This window comes from Lolium perenne, chromosome 1 (assembly GCF_019359855.2).
Source record: "Lolium perenne isolate Kyuss_39 chromosome 1, Kyuss_2.0, whole genome shotgun sequence".
Classification (NCBI taxonomy): domain Eukaryota; kingdom Viridiplantae; phylum Streptophyta; class Magnoliopsida; order Poales; family Poaceae; genus Lolium; species Lolium perenne.
In genome coordinates this window covers 178745693-178767288 of record NC_067244.2, presented here as the reverse complement: position 1 = coordinate 178767288, position 21596 = coordinate 178745693, and the positions used below count along the sequence as shown (strand labels likewise).

Genomic DNA, 21596 nt, shown 5'->3' with positions numbered 1-21596 from the left:
GCGGTAGGAATTTTTTTGTTTTCTATGCAACGAATCCCTACATAGACTACTTTAATAACATCACTAGAGTAGCACATAGATTAATAGTGATACAAAGCTCATGATCACATAAAGATCACACCATGGGAGAGAGAGATGAACCACATAGCTACCGGTAGAGCCCTCAGCCTCGAGGGAGAACTACTCCCTCCTCATCATGGGAGACAGCAACGGCGATGAAGATGGCGGTGGTGTCGATGGAGATGACTTCCGGGGGCAATTCCCCGTCCCGGCGGCGTGCCGGAACAGAGATTCTGTCCCCCAAAACTTGTCTTCGCGATGGTGGCGGCTACGGAAATCTTCGTGGAATATCGTCGGTTGTCGTAGGGTTTTCGCGTCGCGGGGAATATATAGGCGAGATGGCGGCGTCGGAGGGTTCCCGAGGGGCCCACCCCATAGCTGGGCGCGCCCCCCTCTTGGCCGCGCCGCCAGGTGGTGTGGGGCCCCCTTGTCCCTTCTCCGTCTCTCCTTCGGTGTTCTGGGTCTGTCTCGGTAAAATAGGCGGTTTGGATTTTGTTTCGTCCAATTCCGAGAATATTGCCCGAACAGCTTTTCTAGAACCAAAAACAGCAGAAAATAGGAACTGGCACTTCGGCATCTTGTTAATAGGTTAGTTCCGGAAAATGCATAAAAACGATATAAAGTGTATATAAAACATGTGAGTATTGTCATAAAACTAGCATGGAACATAAGAAATTATAGATACGTTTGAGACGTATCAAATCTCCGCCTCCAAAATTTCTCAACTTCTCTTCCTTAATTCACATCATGGATATGCTAGTGGAGATTGAATCCTTGTTGTCGATCTCCGATCTCTGATAGACGTTGGGGTAACGAGGAATGGATTAAGGACCGCAAGATCTGGCTCTGTCCGGACTCAGATGAGTCACATTCCTGGGGCAAGCCCGTATGGTGAAGGGTGTTGTCTCCACTTTTGATGGTGTACTTTAGTGTTTTTCATTTGGAAATTTGATGTTATGAATGGTGTTTCGAACATGTTGCAAGCATTTGTGGTGTTCGTTGTATACATAAAATGTTGCAAAGATTTTGTTGTATGGTCCAACTAAAAGTTGCTCATGATGCAAATGTGTTCCTTTTCTATTGTGTACGATTGCCACATATATGTTGCATGCAATTGATTTTCATGTTGCACGTGTTGTGATAGATTTTGAATGCTATGGTGCAACTAATGAGGCTTTGTTGCATACTGATTATTTTTTTGCCGCACGGAAACATTACAATGTTGCTACGAGTTTGGGTAATTGTTTTATGGCATCTCTCAGATATATCTTGCAACGATGTTCCATGCGAACAAAAAAGTTGCTACAAACGGAAGTTTTGTGTCTGGTGTAGCTGTGCTCAAGATCTTTCATGGTTTTCAAAGGCCGCAACATGAGAAAAAAAAACAAAATGTATTACTCAAGGACGCTTCATTAGAACAATATATGTTTTGTGTTTCCACTTTTTTTTAACCGTTGAGACCTATTTGATTCACATGGTTCTAAAAGTGTAGGAACATGAAAATTATATGGCTATGGATTTTATAAGTTTTTGGTTTATTTCATTGCACATCATAGAGAAAACCAGAAATTACTTCCAAGAGATTGGAGCTATGAAATAAAGCGCAAAAGAATTCTTCGGAGAAATTATTCCAGGAGTCAATCCAACTGACACAACGGAAGTCCGCATCGGAGAACCAACCCGTGGTTGGGTGGTTAGGAGGGCGGTGGCACCCCCAGCTCACCAGAGTTCAAACCACATGTTTTACTCTTTGGTGTCTCATTAAAAAAGACAGAATATTCTTCAGTGAGAGGCGACGTTCCCGTCGATAGCGAGACGTCTGTAGTAACTTCTTCAATCTCAAGACCCGTCGAATAAAGTTTTTGGACGCAGTCTTTCGGAGGTGATCATAGGGTTACGTCTGTTTCGAAAAAAAAAAAAGTCCCCATCGAAGGTTATTTACCATCCAGTGCCCGATCCGATCTAAAGCGTGGACGGCTAGGATTCGAAGACGCGTCGCTGTCCCCTCCACGCCAACCAACCTTCCCTGCCCCACTCGCTTTCCCCTCCCCCAACCCAAGAAGCAACCCGACGCAAGCAGACAGCAACCACACGCGGATACGCCAGCCAACTCGCCAACCAATCGAGAGCTCCGGAGGAGCCGACGGCTCGCCCCGCGACGATGTCTCGCCGCTCCGGCGCCGCGCTCCTCGCCCTCGCGGTGCTCCTGGCCGCCGCCGCGGCCGCGGTCCCCGGGGCCGCCGGGTTCCACCTCGGCGGCGACGAGAGCGGCCTCGTGCGGGGCATGCTCGCCGCGATCCGCGAGCAGGCCGAGGCCGAGGACGCCGCGCGCTTCGCCGTCGCCGAGCACAACAGGAACCAGGTGCGCTCAGCTCGAATTCAGTTCGTATGATGATGAGTCACGTCTTCGGATTAAATTGCGTGTGCCCTACATCGTGTTACTACAGTTAGGTCCAGTTGTCCAAATAGTCGAAGAAATTAGTGCTTCGCCTAGGTTCGACCAGTGCGATTTTAGGGACACAATGCACGGTAGTTTTCCATAACCTATGCAAGTTTGGGGATCTGGTTGTCGGATTTCAGAGTTCGTTGACTTAACTGGAAACATGTGCAACTCTAGCAATTTTACGCTTCAATAATTCCACGTTTCAAACGCCTAAAACGGCCAGCAGCGAGTTTCGAGATCTGAATTTTGAATTCCAGATTTTAGTTAGCGTAAGTGGAACCATATGCAACTTGCCAACTAACTCTTTTTCCAATGTGATGTTTTAAACAGACTTGCACTTCACTAGCTCATGAATAGATCTGATTGAGGCTTGAGCTGCTCTCTGACATTTTTTTTGGTGATCATGAAATATTCCTACACGAAACTGGTTTTTTTAGAAACGGATGCATTTGGCAAAATCTTGAATGAATTTTCAAGATTTTGCCGTTACATATATTTTCGCGTTTTCTTATATTTTCTTATAGGTTGCGTTCTTCATCGAAGTATATTATGCTTAATTTTCTCTTCTGTTAATCATGCTGGGAAGTCTTCATTAAAACATGGATTCAGCATACTATTCTAGATTTCCTCTGATTTTTATCTTGTTCTGCAGGGTTCTGCCTTGGAGTTTGCACGTGTGGTGAATGCGAAACGGCAAGTGGTCGCTGGGACCATGCATGATCTGATGTTGGAGGTGGTTGACGCTGGGAAGAAAAGTCTATACAAGGCAAAGGTCTGGGTGAAGCCGTGGGAAAATTTTAAGGCAGTTGTTGAGTTCAGTCATGCTGGGGAGTCCCAGTCTGAGTCTTCCTTTGCTTCTGTTGCTAGCACGGGGCCAGGTATTGTTGATCTCATTAGTTTCCTCAGTATTTAAGATAATAATGTTGAATATCATCGAGTATCTAGTTCTGAAAGTAACTTTAAAACTGCTACACAAATTAGTGGATTGTCTTGGTGCCTATTTTTCCCAACAAAGTGGTGGCCTTTTTTCCAACAAAGTGGTGCCTTTCTTTTTCCGACAAAGTGGTGGCTTGTTGCATGGTCCGAGAATAACTTCTTGAATGCTGTAACAAGTCCTGATTGCAAACTCCTGGATTGGGCCATATGGTCCAGAATTCCAGATCTAACCTATCCAGCAGGAAATCCTTGTAAATACCAAAATAATCCATGCATGTATGAACATATTTTTTGATAACTTACCCAGTTCAACTTCAGTTCACTTGGAACTAAGATGATGTATGGCTTCTTGCTTATAATGTATATTTTTTCAGTTATTCCCAAGCTCTCTGTTCAGACCCACATGTCAAGGAAGACTCGCATGCACATCAATGAAAACAATGTACTCTCTGTCGACACCTCATCCTCTTCTCAGGTGATTAGTGTCTCATCTTCCTATGCAACCCATCACCAATGCAATATATATAACACTATTTGTTATTTAAAATTATTGTGGGACTATTTATTTGAATTATGATGATATTACTAAATTATACTATCGATGTCACATTTTTAAAACAGTGTATTGTTGTTATGTTTTTCATAGTACATAGTACATATAAACAATGTCATTCCCGGTGCAGAGATGCTAGATCCGCGTCTGATTGCCTATCGCACAAGTTTTAAGGGCTATGGGTTAAGCTATGGCTAATTTTTTTTTTGACTAGCTACTATGAGGCAAAAGCCCCACATCCGCCCCTCCTTTATTCAAAGATCAAACATATATAAAAAAGGTTCTGTACATAAAAATAGCAAAAAAAGAAGCAGACGTCATCTACCTATGAGAGAGAATCGATCCAACTAAGAAGCTTTGCTTGTGTTCAGCTTTAAACCTATAAGCATGTAGGGAAATGTCATGTACCAAATTGCAATGCTAAGTTGCGAATCTGGGCCTGATCATCTAAAAAATCTCTGCATTCCTTACTTTCCATATGAGCCAACAAACCAAAGACACCACCGCAGTAAAGAAAGGTTGGTGAAAATGCCGTAGCTTCAGAAGCAATCTATGGCTTTAATTTGGTGACATGTCTGCTTATCCTGGTGTTGCTACTGCTAAATTTTTATTTAATTTGATATATATCCTGGTCCATATTAGGTTGATGGGACAAGTATATTCTGTTCCAACACTGCAAAAATCATTCATTTTATTGCAGCTTGCTTAAATGTATAGTGTGGACTTTTTTACCCCCACTTTCCTTGCACGTTGTGCTTATCTACATCGTGGGTGAATAACTTTTGGCTCCTTACTTTCCTTTTTTTGACAGTAGTATATGAACTATGAAGTATCTAATACTGATGTATTGGCACCCAAGTCCAGTTCTTTGTTTTGCATTGACGCTTACTGTTAGACAAGTTATGTTGGGATTTCATTTCCTGCAAACTTTTTCATGAGCATCCAAAAATATTTTGATAAAGAACGTGGTGCTACTTGATCACATGATTTTGGCAGTTGGCACTGCCATTTTGATACACAATTAGTTGGCTTGATGTGTGCTATCAGTTATGGAACCCTTTGTTTATGTGTGTGATTGATAAAAACTAGTACTCATAACCATTTGAAACCTACTGATCATATATTGAAAAATAAATATTTACTGTCAAGTATAGAATGGATGAACAATATCAGAACAAGAAAACAGGAATGTGCCAAACCAGGAGACAGACACTTCAGGGGGCAGCAAAATAGGAAACATTGCCATATTTTACATACTGCATGTTTTTTTTACTACGTAAAACCTTATCTGAGCTAGATTAACGACTTCTGCATTGAGTTTGCAAGTCCTGTGCAATAATTAGTACCAACTTTTGTGAACTTCACTAGTTAGGCCGTGCTGCCTGCCTAATGTGAATAAGAAAATCCATTCTTGGCTGTTCTAGCTTGCATGAGACAGTAGTCGCACTTTTAGAGTCATAATCAGCAGTTTTTTCTCTGATATCTACTATATTTTTTTTTGGAACTTCTCTGATATCTACTATCGCCGAAATCTCAATAAAAAAGGTCATAAGTCCAGTATGCTCTAACCTATTTCTGCATTCTATATTTGCTTATTTGGGTTAATACATTTCTGTCATGATAACCAATATGTCGATTTTCAGGCATAGAGGGTGTAAAGTTAGCTTCCAGGAGAGGAATATAAGGCGTGAAGGTCAGAACCTGACGTTCTAAAATGTTTGCTGGCAGCAACCTGTGAACTACTGGTAGTTTCCCGTGTGTAAAGTTTTCATCCACTGTTAGTCTGCTTATTAAATGACAACTAGATAGTAATATGCTGTTGAGCAGACATGCTCTGAGCCTTTACATATGGCCTCCGTATATTTCTGTCGAAACGTGTGGACTCTGTACTTATACGGCATACTGTTAATGTTCATGTATGTACATAGTAGTATGATATTTGTGCTGCTGCCTTCATTGTTCTTTCATGTATTGAAGTACATGGATGTGGTCCTGTGAACCTACTAAACCTAACTAAATGCAGACACATAAATCTGAGTAATTATTTGGTTTTGGATTGTGTGAACATTGGAATTCAACATGTTTGTATTATCCGTGCTCTTACACTTTGCGCCATGTGGGCGCGTTTGAGTGCATTTTATTTTGGACTCCGTCAATTGTAAACGTGCGGTAACTAGGTGCAATCATGTCCTTAGTCTCCTGCGTCATTGCAAGAAAAAAGGTGCATTTGTCATTGCAAGAAAAAAGGTGCATTTTTCTCTAGTAACTCAAAACGGATTCCTTTGTTTCAAAAGGAAGCTTAGAGCATCTCCACCGGCGCCCCTGATAGCGTTTTGGGGCCGGCAGCGAAAATAGGCTCACACCTGCGTGTCCTAAACGGCCGCGGCGCTTTCTTGAGCCCAATAGAAGCGCCGACAATCCCGTGCCGGCCCCTTGGCCAAGGGTGTGAATCGGGCGCTCCGGCGCCTCGCGGCACGACGGTTTCCATGGGTGGAGACACCTTGTCAGCGAGAGGACGCGGCGGTTCGCATCGGAAACGACGCGGGGAGGATGGTCGTCGGCGTTAATGGCCTCCCGCGCGGAAACCGAAGCGGCAACGAGGGCGTCGACCGGCCACGCGGCGTCCACCTACCTTACCCACACACCTTCAATGCGCGTCCGCCGCCTCCCTTAAAACCACACCGGCGCACACTTCTCTCGGTTTCCCGCGTTCCAACCCTAGCCGCCGCCTTCCAACCGCCGCGCAAACCCCCCACACACTCAACCAGCAACGATGGCGCACAACAATGAGGTCGGCGGCAGGATGGCGCACAACCCTAGCCACCGCTGTCCAACCGCCGCCGCCTCAAGGAGGAGGACGCCGCGGCCTCGCCACCGCTTCCGCCGGCGAAGAAGAAATGGTGGGAGAAGGAGGCCGAAGCGCAGGCGGCCTCCGTGGCGACGACGACGAGGGGGAGTTCCCCAACACGAATTTCATTGTCGGCCGCTCCGTCGACGAAGATTACCGGCATATCGCGATCGACCTGAGGCAGGCGGCGGTGTGGTCCGCTAGGGACCATGGCGCCAACTTCATCGACCTTGACGGGCCTTCCGAGCTGCCGGCGCTGAAGGAGCAGAAGCCCGACGAGGAGGAGGCCGACGAGTATGACAGCTGGTCCTTCGGGTCATCCAGCGACGACGGCGACGACCTGGACTTCAGCGCCTTCGACTCCCAGCGTCGCTAGATGTTTTTTAATAGTTTTTTAGTTTAAATTCGCGTTAAGTTTGTACAAATTTCGTTCGAACTCCGTATAAATATCATTTTCAGAATTTGATTTTAACTTTCTGAATTTATCGGGGCCGCCGGTGTGGGAGCAGCATCCCCAAATAGAGGATGCTCTGCCGGCGCCCCATACGGAAGTGCCGGCGACCCTGCCGGCGCCTATTTGGGGGCCGACGGTGGAGATGCTCTTAGTAAAAAGTGTCAAAGAGAACCGAGTGCTAGCTCAGTGGCAAGACTTGCGAGTACGCAGCCAGCCCACCCGGGTTCAAGTCCCAACGGGACTGAATTAAACGGGGTGTTATCTAGTACGTATAAATTCGCTGCTGGAGAGGTCTCATCATCTATCTAACAACGTATAGCCAAGGGAGGGAATCTTCCCCTGGTGGTCAATGTAAAAAGTGTCAAAATAAAGATGGAATTTTCTGTTCCAAAGAGGTGCCTATTCTTGTATTACTCTAGTACTCCAAACAGTAACTGGTGTCCCAAAACCAGGGAAATTTGAACAACACTTTGCTCGGATCAATCAACTCATTTTTCAACTAGCCATAGACGGATATATTTTCTTGACAGTTGACACTAGACTAGCGCCGTTTGCGGCTACCAACCCCCACCGATTTGAATCACAGGCCCAGCAAAGTCGGCGAGATCACTGCACCCGTTTTCAAAAACATCTATCTACTCCGTCGAAAACGGAGCCCCGTTGTCTTCTCCTTCCTCCTCCCGCTCCCCCACTTTCAAATCCCCCTCCCCCTCCCTCTATAAACCCTAGCCGAGGGACCGCGCTCCCAGATCCGAGCGGCATCCCCTTCGATCGCACCGCCCTCCTCATCCATGGCCACTTCGCCGCCGCCGCCCACGCGCGCCTCCTGCGGCTCGTTTCTCCAGGAACTGCAGGTCCGTTTCTTCCGCGTCTCATCTGGTTCGAGATTTAGGTGTTAGTTTTTTTTTGTGGGGAAGGGCCGCAGAGGGATCTGTGTCTTGTCGCGTTCGTGATGCGCTGATTGCCGGAGATGGGGCCTCCGGTGGCTGTTAGCTCGGAAGGAATTAGGATCTCCTTCGCTGTCTGAAATGGAAATGGAATAACCGGTGGATGCGTCTAGGCGTTCGAATGTACTCCTGTGCCAGGGATCGCGCTCCTGCTGCTGTGTTTTGTGATTCTTGGTGTCGGGCCCTAGGGACGTGCTGGAATCAGGGGTTGATTTTGCGTTTCTTGGCGCTTTCTTGGTAGTATAAGATCTTTTATTTTGGTAACAATGTTGGTATGCGATATCGGTTATGTTTGCTCCTTAGCTCCGGAATTCGGTTGCGACATTGCATTCGTTGGTGGGGTTTCCTCATAACTGTGGTTCGGTCATTTGTGTTGGTTCGTTGGCAAATCGTTGTCTAAAATTTCCCCTTTTGCATTTTTTGTTTGTCTAAGCATTGTAATTAAACTAACTGTCCTGTACCCCTGCTTCTTTTATTCCTTTCTGCATCGCGTTTCATCTGAACTGTCTAAAGATTCTACCTACTGATGCAGGAACTGTGGGGAGAAATTGGCCAGGATGAGCTTGAAAGGGACAAGATGATACTGCAACTGGAGGAGGATTGCCTCAATGTGTACAGGACGAAAGTGGAGCAAACTAGAAAGCAAAAGGCCGAGCTACTTCAGGCCATGTCCTTGGGTGAAGCGGACATAGAGAAGATCCTCTCTGCTCTGGGCGAGCGTGAATCCTTTTCTAGGGTACATGTGAACCGCTTTCATGATTCGTTCCGTGCTTCTTGCTGGTATCATGCTCTTATGTCTCATTGCTGGTCCTTGCTCTTTATTCGTACAGGTGGAGAAGCTTGGGGGTACGCTAATGGAGCAACTTGCGAAAGTGGAGCCAGTTCTGGACGATCTGCGGCGGAGGAGAGATGAGCGCGTGAATGAGTTTCTGGCTGTTCAGCTGCACATAGTTCGTCTGCAGGCTGAAATTTCGGGAACTATCAATCATGGTGATCCTGCTGCTCCTTTAGTTGATGAGACTGACTTGTCAATCAAAAGACTGACGGAATTGAAAACCCAGCTTAATGAGCTCCAGGCGGAAAAGGTTGGGCACCTGGTGTGAATCTATCCTTTCCAGAAATCCTTTGACTGTGACGCTTAAATTGTTTCCGTTTATGTTTTCAGAATCTCAGGCTGCAAAAGATTGATGTCCAGCTCAAGTGTATTGACGAGATGTGCAACATGATGTCTCTTGATCTTAAGAAGACATTATACGATGTCCACCCCAGCTTTGTTGAATTGGAAAGAAGCAAAACCATGAGTATAAGTGATTCCACTCTCGACCGGCTTGCAGGAAAAGTTCATGCACTAAATCAAGAAAAGAAACAGAGGCTCCGAAAGGTATTTGTCTTTGTCATTCAATCAAAAGCATGGCTCTGTTCAGTGTGTTCATCTACCTCTAGTATGCTAGGTATTGAGTTTGATATAATGCGATTCAGCTTAACAAAGTATATCATTCAATTTTGCTGACCTGTGGAATATGGTTTTTTGTTGTTGTTGTTGTCAGTCCATTATGATTCATGGTACACTGTACATGACATGGTTTACCATTTATTTATTGTACAGTGCACAATTTTGTTATATCAACCATCCTATATTTCTCACTACATTTTCCTTACGGACTTCCTTTAATAGTTAATTTCTGTTTACGGTTTTACTGTTTTGAGAAAACAGTGCATGGTTTCACTTACCGTACTGTTCTTTACTTTCTCAAGAGTGACTTAGTATGTGTACGTTAGAGTGCTTTCCTTTCTACATAGAATTGTTTGTATTAATGATCCACATTTGCATCATATATTACAGCTACAAAATCTTGGAAGTACACTTATTGAGCTATGGAGTCTGATGGATACACCACTAGATGAACAGAAATGCTTCGACCATGTTACTTCTTTGATATCTGTATCACCCAATACAGTGATGCCCCAAGGATGCCTTGCACATGACCTTATTGAGAAGGTTACAGTTGATTTGCTCTCTTTTAGTTTCTTTGAACTTTCTTAAAGCTAATTCTTCATGTCATGTTCATGTAAAACCTTTTTCCTTTATTTAGGTAGAGGCCGAGGTTAAGAGGTTGAAGTATTTGAAAGCTAGCAAAATGAAAGAGCTTGTATTAAAGAAAATGACGGAACTTGAAGAAATCTACAAAAGTGTTCACATGGATATTGACAGGGACCATGAGTGGCGGACTCTCACAGATCTTATAGATTCCGGTTTACTTCTTTCTCATTCCTTTTATCCTGAAAGTCATAACTGGAGTATATACTAGCTAAATATCTGTGCTTTGCTGAGAAAGTTTTTTCTGTTGATTAAAATCTTATGTAATCATAATCACTTATTTTATGGAAATTATAATTTATCCAATAATGTACTCCCTCTGATCCATAATACGTGACCACGACACTTATGATTATGGATTGGAGAGAGTACTTAAATCTAAACAATCAATCAAAAAAATTCATTTGCGGGGAGAACTTAACCAATAAGTTTTTTTGTACATGATGTATATACAACATAGAATGTATGTTAATTGTGTTAATTGATATCTTGTCAGGTCTTTATAAGAGTATAAGAGTAAATATTTCCATCTTTTGTCGTGCTTCTGTGTTTATTAAGTTGTATCTGCTGCAAAATTTTGTTGGTGCTTCTTTGTTGTTTAATGCTGCTATTTCTGCCTCACCTTGCAATTTTATGAACGTTTTTGCCAATTGCAACATTATATGCTCTTTGGGTTGTTTCTTATTGTCTGCCTAATCGCATTTAAATGCTCTCTTTCTGTTATTTAATATTTACACCATTTTTTTAGCAATTATTGAATGCTTTTTTGTTTAAATTGCAGTATTTTACTCTGCCCCTTTTAGCTAACAATCATAAGTTCATAACAGCATTTCCTTTTAGCAACCGAGCATTGATACTACTAGACTGAAACATTAAGTCACTGATTATGAAGTTTTTTCATGGTGAAATAAGTCTTCAAAAACCAGTGTACTGAATCACCAAAGGGTTCTACCATAATGCGAAAAAAGACCACTCATATACAAAATGTCAATAATTTAAATAAGTGAATATGATTAATTGTAAAGTAGTTGCTAAAATACCTTGTTTCTGTACTTGGTTCTTGTATTTGAAAAACTCAAATAAAGGCATTTTATGGAATGTTAGTGGCATGCGGTGCATTGTTATTTTTACTAGATATTTCAACATTAGTCTCCTGAAGATGATATTTCACGTTTGGCAAATTGTATGCAAAGCTACATGAACAATTCATTTGCTTCAGAGTTCATTCTAACTTTCTAGCTCCTCCTGTAATACTAAATTCATTTGCTATGCAGTGTGAATATGTTCTGTCGCTAATTTTATTTCATTTCAAAAATTTCAAGGCTAATATATGAAAGTTTGTTTTGCTGCGTCAGTGGATGAGATCCTGAGTTTTTCCATGCTTCAATAGTTAACTGCCGCCTATTGTATTTTCTACTAGCAATTAAGATACAGGGTGTTTGCTTTTTTCTTAGTTTCGGTGATTACACGATTACTTCCTGATTTAGCTGATCTAGGACAAATTTTTGTGTGTCGTGTTTCATCAGCTCTTATTTTATTGCCTTGTGATTTTGTACTGCTATCTGTTGAATTTGATAATGTATATGAACTTCATTTTGTAGGCAGAGCAGATCTCTCAGAGCTGCTTACCAATATGGATGATCGAATTACAGAAGCAAGAGAGCTTGCCCTAAGCAGGAAGGACATTCTAGAAAAGGTGGAGAAATGGACATTAGCAACCGAAGAGGAGGGTTGGCTTGGTGAATACGAGAGGGTAACTTGAACACTTTCTTTTCTCCATCTAGTTCAAATGGTTAATCGATCAGCTAGGTATCTTCAGTTGAAATGTTGCATTTGCCATATACAATTGATATGGTTGCAATTTCAGGATCAAAATCGCTATAATGCTGGTCGAGGAGCCCACGTAAATCTCAAGCGGGCGGAGAAAGCAAGGACATTGGTCAGCAAAATTCCATGTAAGCATGTATACTTTTTGTGGGTGTTTCTACTAAAAACATGTAATGTTTAGATAAGCTCCAAATATTAAGGTACTAGCAGTAGATCATGGGAGAATCCTATGAGGCTTTCACATGATACTCTTTTTGGATTGCTTGAAGGATAGCTATTTAACTAATGCTTTATCTGTTCTGATAGTATCATTTGACATTTGTTTTCTAACTGAAGCTTTGACTACAAAATTTAACGAAGTGAAAACTTCTGGAAACATGCTTATGTGTCAATTGATACGCTGCGTTAGATAAAATGATCACGGTTATTCTGACTTTCCATCTATCTCTGGCACTAATTTTTTATGTTTTCTGGTGGCTGACCTACTTATGTTGATGTTTGATTTCTCTAATAGAAGTATTTGTTGACGCCTGTTTCTCAACTTCAATATTATTTTGTCATGTAGCTCTGCTGGAGAATTTGACTGCTAGAGTTAAAGCTTGGGAAAAGGAGAAGGGCATACCATTTATGCATGATAAGGCAAGTTCATATATACACAATGCTCTTTCCATATAAATAGGTTGTGTCAGTTTCGTCTTAATTACGTAGCATTTACCGTATTTTGTACAGATGAGGCTTTTGGATAGCTTAGAACAATACACATCTGGAAGACAACAAAGGGAAGATGAAAAGCGTCGATTACGGGTTGGTTCATATTTTCATGCCTCTTTTCTACTCAATCCTTGTCACATGTATCAGTGTCTGAACATTCTAGGGTTGCCTGTTTTGCATGCTTAACATTCTGAAGATATGTTCTAATCTGGCTCAACTTCAGAATACAAATGATACAGATTGAAAGTAACTACAGTTGAGCTATTCTCTGGTCAAGATAGTCCAGACCGCTTCTTAGCCATTCTCATTTGCGAATGCATGTTAAAATGTTTCGTTTCTTCTCTGTGCCACTGATTTGGAGAGCTGATATCAGATATAGGATGGCTTTTGTTACCATGTTTGGATGTGGGCCTTCCAGCATCACATATCATTATATCAACTATAATATACTGGGATGTTTTGATTTGCAGGAACTTAAGAAATTACAAGAACAGTTTACAGCAGAACATGGTTCAACATATGGGGCGAAGCCTAGTCCTATGCGTCCGCTATCGGCAAGGAAGCCTCTTGGGCAGAGTTCTAACGTCAACATCATTGGTGGAACTCCTAACAGCCGGCGTGTTTCTACCCCAATTTCACGCAAGGGAGGCTTGTCTTGTGGAAAAATGAAGGATGCTGGCAAGACAACTGCTTCCATACCAGCAAACTATGTTGCCCTTCCCAAAGATTCTTCAGACAATTCTACCTTGTGAAAAATGTAATCACCTCCTGCAAGTTGTAATCTAGCAAGTAACTTAGATTTATATTTCATAAGCTTTATCTCAGATAGATTAACTGCTTGTTAATGCTTGAATGGTTCTGTTACTGTAACTTCTGATATAGAACTTTTCAGACTTGAACCCTTTTAAATGGTACTGCTGCCCAACTCTTTTATTTTTGTTTAGCATGCAGAATAGCAATATTATCAATATTTCTTATGTTCTTGCACAAGAAACTAAGGCTGCTTTGTAATGCGCTTGAATGGTCTAAAGCTATCTTTCGATCCATTTTCTTTCTGGGTGCTAAAAACCACGTATCTTTCTGGTCCTGTCAGTGCTCGGCATTCTGTTGCCTTATCTGAAAGCTGATTTTGTTTTAATATCTAGAAATTCTTGCATATTATTTTAGTGGCTAGATGTTACTAAGATTCAACCATAGAAATAGCTGGAAAATTGTCTGGAACATAATGAATTTATGTACTGGTGTTGCATGAACATGCCAATCTCATCTTATGTTTGACTCATGTCTTTGTTCCCTCCTGCACCATTGTTAGTCAGTACCACCAGTGTCATGCAAATGATCTCACTGAACCACACAATATGTTAGTGTTCCTTGCCTGGTCATTCCATTGATCCCAAAGGCAGTTTTGGTGCGTGTTCCCTCCCCCTAGCAATCTTGTTGCTAATCCAACGGGTAAAGTCACAGTGAATCTCCAGCTAAAGAATTCAGTGACATAGGCCCCCAAGATCTGATTCCAAAGTAGCGTTTATCTAGTCGACATTTCAATTGAAGTCATCAGTGTTCCTTCAGTGTGCAACCTAATGAAATAAGACCTTATACCTATGAATAGTATTCCACTTAATTAATGTTAAGTCACTGTTATTATACTCAAGACACACGGGTGGAAGAGATTACTTCCATCACAAGACACGGGGCTGAACTATAGTGCCAGTCTCTTCAATTGGTCGAAAGATACTTAACCGAAAGTTCTTTACAGGTTAGTTAAAGTGAAGAGCTGTTCAGGTCATTTTCACAAAGTTAAAATCACGAGCGTTTCTCTACTAGAAGATGTTACCCTGTGAGTTAAATATCAGATGTTGGTTAAAGGTTGCAGATTTCTTGAGTTTGATACTTAAAGGAACAAAGGTCCAATTGTGACAAGTTTTTTTTATCCTTGGTTGAGTATTTGCCTGGTCATCTATGAATATGTTCTTTTACTGGCTCTGTGTGATACTGATTGCTCAATAATAGATGGAATCAAAAGCTTTGCACGTCTGAAACCGTGCTGGAGCTTATTACACACCAGACATATATATCCCGTCCAGAACACTCAGGGTGGCTGTGTATAACATATCTGGATTACATGATATCATGAGAAAAAAAATCAAGTTCTCCTAAAAAATCAAGGTGATTCGTGATTCGAGAATCACATTTTTACAAGTTGGGGCTGCGGCATGGTTTGGAGCAGGGTATCTTAGTTAGATTACGACCTTGCGTAATGCTCTTTATTCTATTAGCGTATCTGCTCCTATTTTTTGCATTCTGCTGAGGTAACCATACAACAAGATCATTGGTTTCTGGAGCGAATTATTGTGCGTCGGCTGAGTGTAGAAACACTAATTTTGTGAGTGTGGTTGGCTTTATGCTAAGCATACATTGCTCCTCTACTCAGAGGATTGTTTTCTGTTATTCCCAAGATGTTGACAGATTTGGGTGGGAGCACTATTATTTTCCGCGACCGATTAGCGGATAAGTTCCAAGACTTGCTAATCGTCTACTCGTAAAACCATATTGAGCAAGCATATTACACGCTAAGTAGGTAGACGACTGTGCCCTTTTTTGTGCTCTCTTTGCTGAAAGAAAAAGGAGCTAATGAGAGTTGCAATTTGAAACGTATCACTGACGTAACTAATGAGGTAGATTCCACAACTAACACACGTATCACCAAATTCATTTGTAATCTTGTGAACAAGCTAATCTAGATGCCATATAGTTTTGACGACGTGCTGTGATAATCCTTCTTCGGTTGAAGATCAGTCCGAAACTGCGAGTTGATGACCTTTGCTGCATCATGATAAGAGCCTGGCAGGAAGTTATACCCCATCACTTATCTTGCTGCACAACTGAAGTGCGAAACGTGTTTCATTTTCCAAGTAGCGAGTGATGCAGAATCCATTAACTTGGTGCATGCAAGTGCAATTGACTACTGCTTATCTGCAACTTGATATTCCTTCCCCCTCAGACAATGGAAGCCAGTAAGAGAACCTACGAGACCTCGTCGACCCGGCGCATGTATCTATCAGATTATATCCACCATGCCATGTATCCCAGGATTTGAATGGGAGCATGGGAATTTTCTTTGGGGATATGGAGGAGGCAGGAGCATCATATTCAGGTCATTGTTCTGTTCTTGTTCCTGTCCCTGTGCTTTGTGGCACCAACTTGCCCCACCGCACTGGTTGGAGAGATGGGACCTCGGATTGGAATCTATATTCCGGCTTAAAGAGATTCATGCTGGTTTAGGGCTGACACTGAATCTTGCAAGTGCGCGCTAACTAGGATTGCATGCTTTTGGGGAATTATTCCTTCCTCCAAATTCCCATCACTAGATTAATTAACCCTGATTGGGCTATCTTTTGCTGATTAATTAAGAATGGGTTCTTTGGTACCACTATGCACCAATGGCATATACATGTGGATGGTGGAAGCATTTTGCATAATTTCTCAAGGTGCAACTGGTACAACAAAGTTTCATGAATAATAGATGTATGGTTATGTGCCAACCGCCGCATCGGAACCATACGTAGCGAAAATGCACATTGATATTGCACTTACAATATAAAAAAGATATGTAAAACGCAGAGAAAGATTTGCTTTGTAGGTGTGTACTATGTTCTTGCTCTATCAGAGTTTCAGGAGCGCTGCCTGCCCACAACCAATCATATGAGTTCTAAACACTATGTCTGATTAACTCCTTTGTGCGCTAGGCAAGAAGTCATTACGTAGCTGCAAGAAGGATAATATGACATTATCAACCACTTGCTTGACATAGGATTGGAAGAGCCAGCCTTGACATAATTACGGTTCACTATATATGTCATAATTAATATTGGAAGGGGCCGGTAGCTGATACAAAAGATCGATGCAGATAAGACGACATGGCTATCCCAAACTGAAAGCATCTGCTTGCTTAGGTACAGAGAGGTTACAAAGCTCTCCCTCACATCACAGCATACATATTACCAGTTTGCCACTAGATGTTTTTACTAGTATTACTACCACCACTGCTTACCCTCCCACTGCCAGGGATCCAAGAGCAAAAGAAGGGAAGACAACAAGGTCCATTGATCAATAGACCTACGAGTTTCTTGCCCAGTCAGTTCTCGCCGTCGCGCTGCATCCGGGCTTCCTCGGCAGGCACCGAGATGGTGACCGCCTTGCCGTTGGCCTTGGCCTTCTCCAGCTGCACCTCGTCCAGCTCCACGATGTCCATGATCCTGCCGTTGGCATCGACGCCCTTGATCGCCACGGGGATCTCGGTCGCCTCGATATCCTTCTTCTCCACGCTCTCCTTGTGCTTCCCCCAGAGCACCGAGTAGAGGCCGGCGACGATGAGGACGGACCCGATGATCCTGAAAATCCCAAACAGTCAGCAAGAATGTAATGCTCTTGCTCTGTCGTGTTCGTGTGTGCGATACGAAGAAGATATATGAGCATATATGCAGGCACGTACCCTCCGAGATAGATGTTCTCTGCAAGGATGAAAGAGCCCATGATGGCCACCACGATCATCATGAGCGGGCTGAAGGCCGAGGCGAAGACCGGGCCCCGGACCTGGATCACCAGCCCTTGCACGTAGTAGGCAATGCTCGACGTCACGATACCCTGCACATATATATTTGCAGAGATTTTTTTTTATCAGTTTCATGCCATGTTTGTTTGCTGTCTCTGATGGTGTCAGTATATGGTTTGGGAGACTGACGGCGTAGGCGGCGGCGAGGAGGTTCATGTCGAAGCCGATCTTCCAGACGTCGGTGGTGTGCTCCATGGCCAACGTGACCACGATGGCCTGCAGGGTGCCCACGAAGCAGATGAGCATGGTCAGGGTCAGCGGCGCGTTGTACCTCGTCAGCGTCGGGCCCTGCACGCACGGACCAAACATTATGAGTTAGAATTTTCAGTTCACGTATGGACGACGGGAGCAAGCGATCTATGTCATGCCACGAGCTAGAAATACCTGTAGGATGAAGAGGGATGCCCAGGCGAGGGTGGCGATGATGAGGAAAATGGACCCCTTAAACCAGTCCTTGGCGGCAGCGGCAGCGTCCTGGTGCGGGCCGTCGTGGAGGTGGGTGTGCTTAGACCAGATCATCTCCATGGCGCGGCCCTTGTAGAGCGTCATGAGCATGGCTCCGGCGACCGTGACCAGCGTGCCGGCCACCTTGGCCACGCACCTGGCCTTCTTGAGGTTCACCTTCTCCATCCTGAAGATGACCGCCATGACGAAGGTCATGGCGGGGAGCATGTTGCTCATGGCGCAGGAGAAGGTGGGCGAGGTGTACTTGAGCCCCGCGTAGTAGAAGTTTTGGTCGATGACGGGGCCCATGAGGGCGAGGAGGAAGATGTTGATGAAGACCCGGAGGGTCATCCGCGGCCGGACCTTGCGCTCCAGAATGAGCGCGAAGGGCGCGATGGAGAGGGTGGCGAAGGCGTGGCGGTAGACGACGAGCACGTAATGGCTCATGCCGTGGTTCAGCGACACCTTGGTGATCACGTTCATGCCGGCGTACCCGAACTGCAGCGAGATCATCGCCAGGTACGGCTTGCACCGCTGCATCAGCGTCTCCTCGGCGCCGCCCTGCTGCTGCATCGCCATTGCCGGACTATGTAGATGGGCTGGCGAGCTAGGTACGTGGAGCGTAGGGGTGTGTGCTCTCGGTGCTCGATCGCCTGAGGAGGGAGTGGCAAGGCGAGGCGTATTTATAGCCGTTCTGGGTGGCAACTTTGCCGGTGGGGGCCGGAGCTTACGTAGGCAGTTGAGCGGGGTCCCGCGCCGGTCGGTTTCGCTCGCTGCATGGGATGCTCGGCACTGATGCAAGTGCTCGATTGCCACTGGTGAGTGGTGACTGGCTAGCCTGAACGGTGCTTGATCTATCGGATGAACTTATCCATGTAACTTCAAGTGTGGTATAATCGTTGGCTGCCTCAGTTAAAATTACAGGTACATTTCTCCGTCGCTTTTGCTGGAGATTGTCCCCACGGTGCGAGTTCACCACACAAGAGTCTACTGAACACCCTTTACATCAGTGTGCCTTTGGCAACTACTAGGAAGGGGAGCGGAAATTAGTGCTGGGAGTAGTGGAGATATTAGACACATAATCTCAATCACCTATTTAGCATCAAATGGGTATTATGTGTGGGAATATGACAGAGATGTTTTTAGTGCCATATTTGTTTAGAGGGAATTGACGAGGGGACAGGCATAGGTAATGGCGAAGGGAAGCTTTTCGATCTTGATCTTAAAGTCAGTTGTTGATATCCTCTCCATTGTTCCTCTCCTGCGCAATCTTTCCATAACATTCATTGTTTTGGGTGAGATTTGTGAGGAGTATTATTGTGTTCTCCCTTTCCATTTGTTGCATTGGTTTGCCTCCTACACGTTGATTGATTCAAGGAGAGTCCTAGAGCTTGATACTCTTGGACCTGTTGTATTGTGATCCAAATTCATATACTAAAGGGAGGCTAATTTTTGACGATCAGAGCGAGGCCCGTCGCCGGTAGGTACGGTACGGATCGTTGGTACCGCCTATATATACATCTTGTAAGCCGCCGGCTAGGGTTTATCAGATTATAAGATATCACACGGCGTTTGCAAACACTACCCGATATAGTGAAGTTTTGTTGGCTGGCGCCCATGGTTTTTACCTCTCTTTGTTGGAGAGGGTTTTTCACGTTAAAATCTTGTGTCCCCTGCGTGTGTTCTTGTTTCGTTCTTCGTTATTTGCTTATCGCTTTTATAACAAGTGGTATCAGAGCCCAGGTTTCAACCTAGGGTTTGCGACATGTCTTCCTTGAAGTTCGATCTACCGCAGTTGGATTACGTCACGAGATTTTCTCTGTGGCAAGTGAAGATGAGGGCGATCCTTACCCAATCTTCTGATCTAGATGAAGCTCTTGATGGATTTGATAAGAAAGATGCCAAGATCTGGACCGACGATGAAAAGAGGAAAAACCGTAAGGCATTTTCTTTAATTCAGCTTCATTTATCCAACAATATCTTGCAGGAAGTGATGTCTGAGAAATCCGCAGCGGCGATGTGGTTGAAATTGGAATCGATCTGCATGTCTAAGGATCTAACCAGTAAGATGCACGTGAAGATGAAGTTATTCTCGCACAAGCTGCAAGAAGGTACGTCAATGATGAATCACCTATCGATCTTTAGAGAGACCGTTTCTGATTTGCTGTCTATGGAGGTAAATTATGACGATGAGGATCTCGCTCTTATACTGTTAGTCTCATTGCCTAATTCTTTTGCAAATTTTCGAGACACCTTATTATACAGTCGTGATGAACTAACCCTTGCCGAAGTTTATGAGGCCCTCCAGCGGAGGGAAAATATGAAATCTATGGTGCAAGCAAAGGGTTCGTCATCTAAGGAAGAAGCACTGCAGGTCCGAGGCAGGACCGAGAACAGAAACAACAACTACAACAGAGATAAGAGCAAGACCGACAGAGGTCGCTCAAAATCCAAGGGACGAGATGGTAAGTTCTGCAAGTATTGTAAGAAAACTAGCCACAATATTGATGATTGCTGGAAGTTGCAGAACAAAGAGAAAAGAAACGGTACTTACCAACCGAAAAACAAATATGAGGGTGATGGTAAGGCAGCTGTTCTTTCCAGTGATAATTCTGATGGCGATTGCCTACTTGTGTTTGCTGGTTGTGTTTCTGGTAATGATGAGTGGATCCTTGATTCTGCATGTTCGTTTCATATTTGCTGTAATAAACACTGGTTCAGTTCTTATGAGTTTGTGCAGAGTGGAGATGTTGTGCGTATGGGAGATAACAACCCACGTGAGATCGTGGGCATTGGCTCCGTTCAGATCAACATGCATGATGGCATGACACGCACTCTGACAGATGTGAGACACATACCTGGCATGGCCAAAAATCTGATCTCTCTCAGTACCCTTGATGTTGATGGGTACAAACACTCCGGTTCTCGTGGAGTTCTGAAGGTATCAAAAGGTTCTCTCGTTCACATGATTGGTGATATGAATTCTGCAAAATTATATGTTCTTAGAGGTAGCACTTTGTCTGGTATTGTTGCTGCTGTTATTCCTGATGAACCATGTAAAACTAATCGGTGGCATATGCAGCTTGGACATATGAGTGAACATGGCATGGCAGAATTGCACAGGAGAGACCTGCTAGATGGCTGCAATTTGAGTAAGTTTGAGTTCTGTGAGCACTGCATTTTTGGTAAGCATAAAAGAGTTAAATTTAATGCTTCCGTTCATACCACTAAAGGGATTCTAGATTATGTGCATGCTGATGTGTGGGGACCTTCCCGCAAGACTTCTCTTGGTGGTGCAAATTACATGCTTACTATCATAGATGATTACTCCAGAAAAGTATGGCTTTTATTTCTGAAACAGAAATCTGATGTGTTTGATGCTTTTAGAAAGTGGAAAGTTATGGTAGAGAAGCAAAAAGAAAAGAAAGTTAAATTGCTTCATACTGACAATGGCATGGAATTTTGTTCTACTATCTTTAATGATTATTGCAGCGATGAAGGCATTGTCAAACACCACACCATCCCATACACTCCTCAACGGAATGGTGTGGCGGAGAGGATGAACAGAATCATCATCTCCAAAGCTCGTTGCATGTTGTCCAATGCTGGTATGCATAGATGTTTCTGGACTGAAGTAGCCTCCACCGCCTGTTACTTGATAAA

The 21596-nt window shown here is 43.7% G+C and overlaps 3 protein-coding genes across 3 annotated transcripts; 2 read left to right on the top strand and 1 right to left on the bottom strand.

Moving 5' to 3' along the window:
* The first annotated feature begins 2128 nt into the window (after window positions 1-2128).
* On the top strand, window positions 2129-5837 carry LOC127314243 (cysteine proteinase inhibitor 3-like). Its single transcript, XM_051344701.2, has 4 exons — window positions 2129-2422; window positions 3156-3381; window positions 3814-3914; window positions 5636-5837. The coding sequence occupies exons 1-4, from the start codon at window positions 2222-2224 to the stop codon at window positions 5639-5641; spliced, it is 534 nt and encodes a 177-aa protein (XP_051200661.1). The 5' UTR covers window positions 2129-2221; the 3' UTR covers window positions 5642-5837.
* A 2106-nt stretch (window positions 5838-7943) lies between these two features.
* LOC127314239 (65-kDa microtubule-associated protein 5-like) lies at window positions 7944-13776 on the top strand. The gene is made up of 11 exons (XM_051344692.2): window positions 7944-8148; window positions 8774-8977; window positions 9072-9326; window positions 9407-9622; window positions 10085-10240; window positions 10335-10494; window positions 11941-12092; window positions 12207-12294; window positions 12732-12805; window positions 12896-12970; window positions 13348-13776. The coding sequence occupies exons 1-11, from the start codon at window positions 8086-8088 to the stop codon at window positions 13627-13629; spliced, it is 1725 nt and encodes a 574-aa protein (XP_051200652.1). The 5' UTR covers window positions 7944-8085; the 3' UTR covers window positions 13630-13776.
* Window positions 13777-16705: 2929 nt separating this feature from the next.
* On the bottom strand, window positions 16706-18582 carry LOC127314229 (WAT1-related protein At5g07050). The gene is made up of 4 exons (XM_051344685.2): window positions 17874-18582; window positions 17619-17777; window positions 17370-17521; window positions 16706-17268 (listed from the first exon to the last, which is right to left on the bottom strand). The coding sequence occupies exons 1-4, from the start codon at window positions 18510-18512 to the stop codon at window positions 17013-17015; spliced, it is 1206 nt and encodes a 401-aa protein (XP_051200645.1). The 5' UTR covers window positions 18513-18582; the 3' UTR covers window positions 16706-17012.
* Between the last annotated feature and the right edge of the window lie 3014 nt (window positions 18583-21596).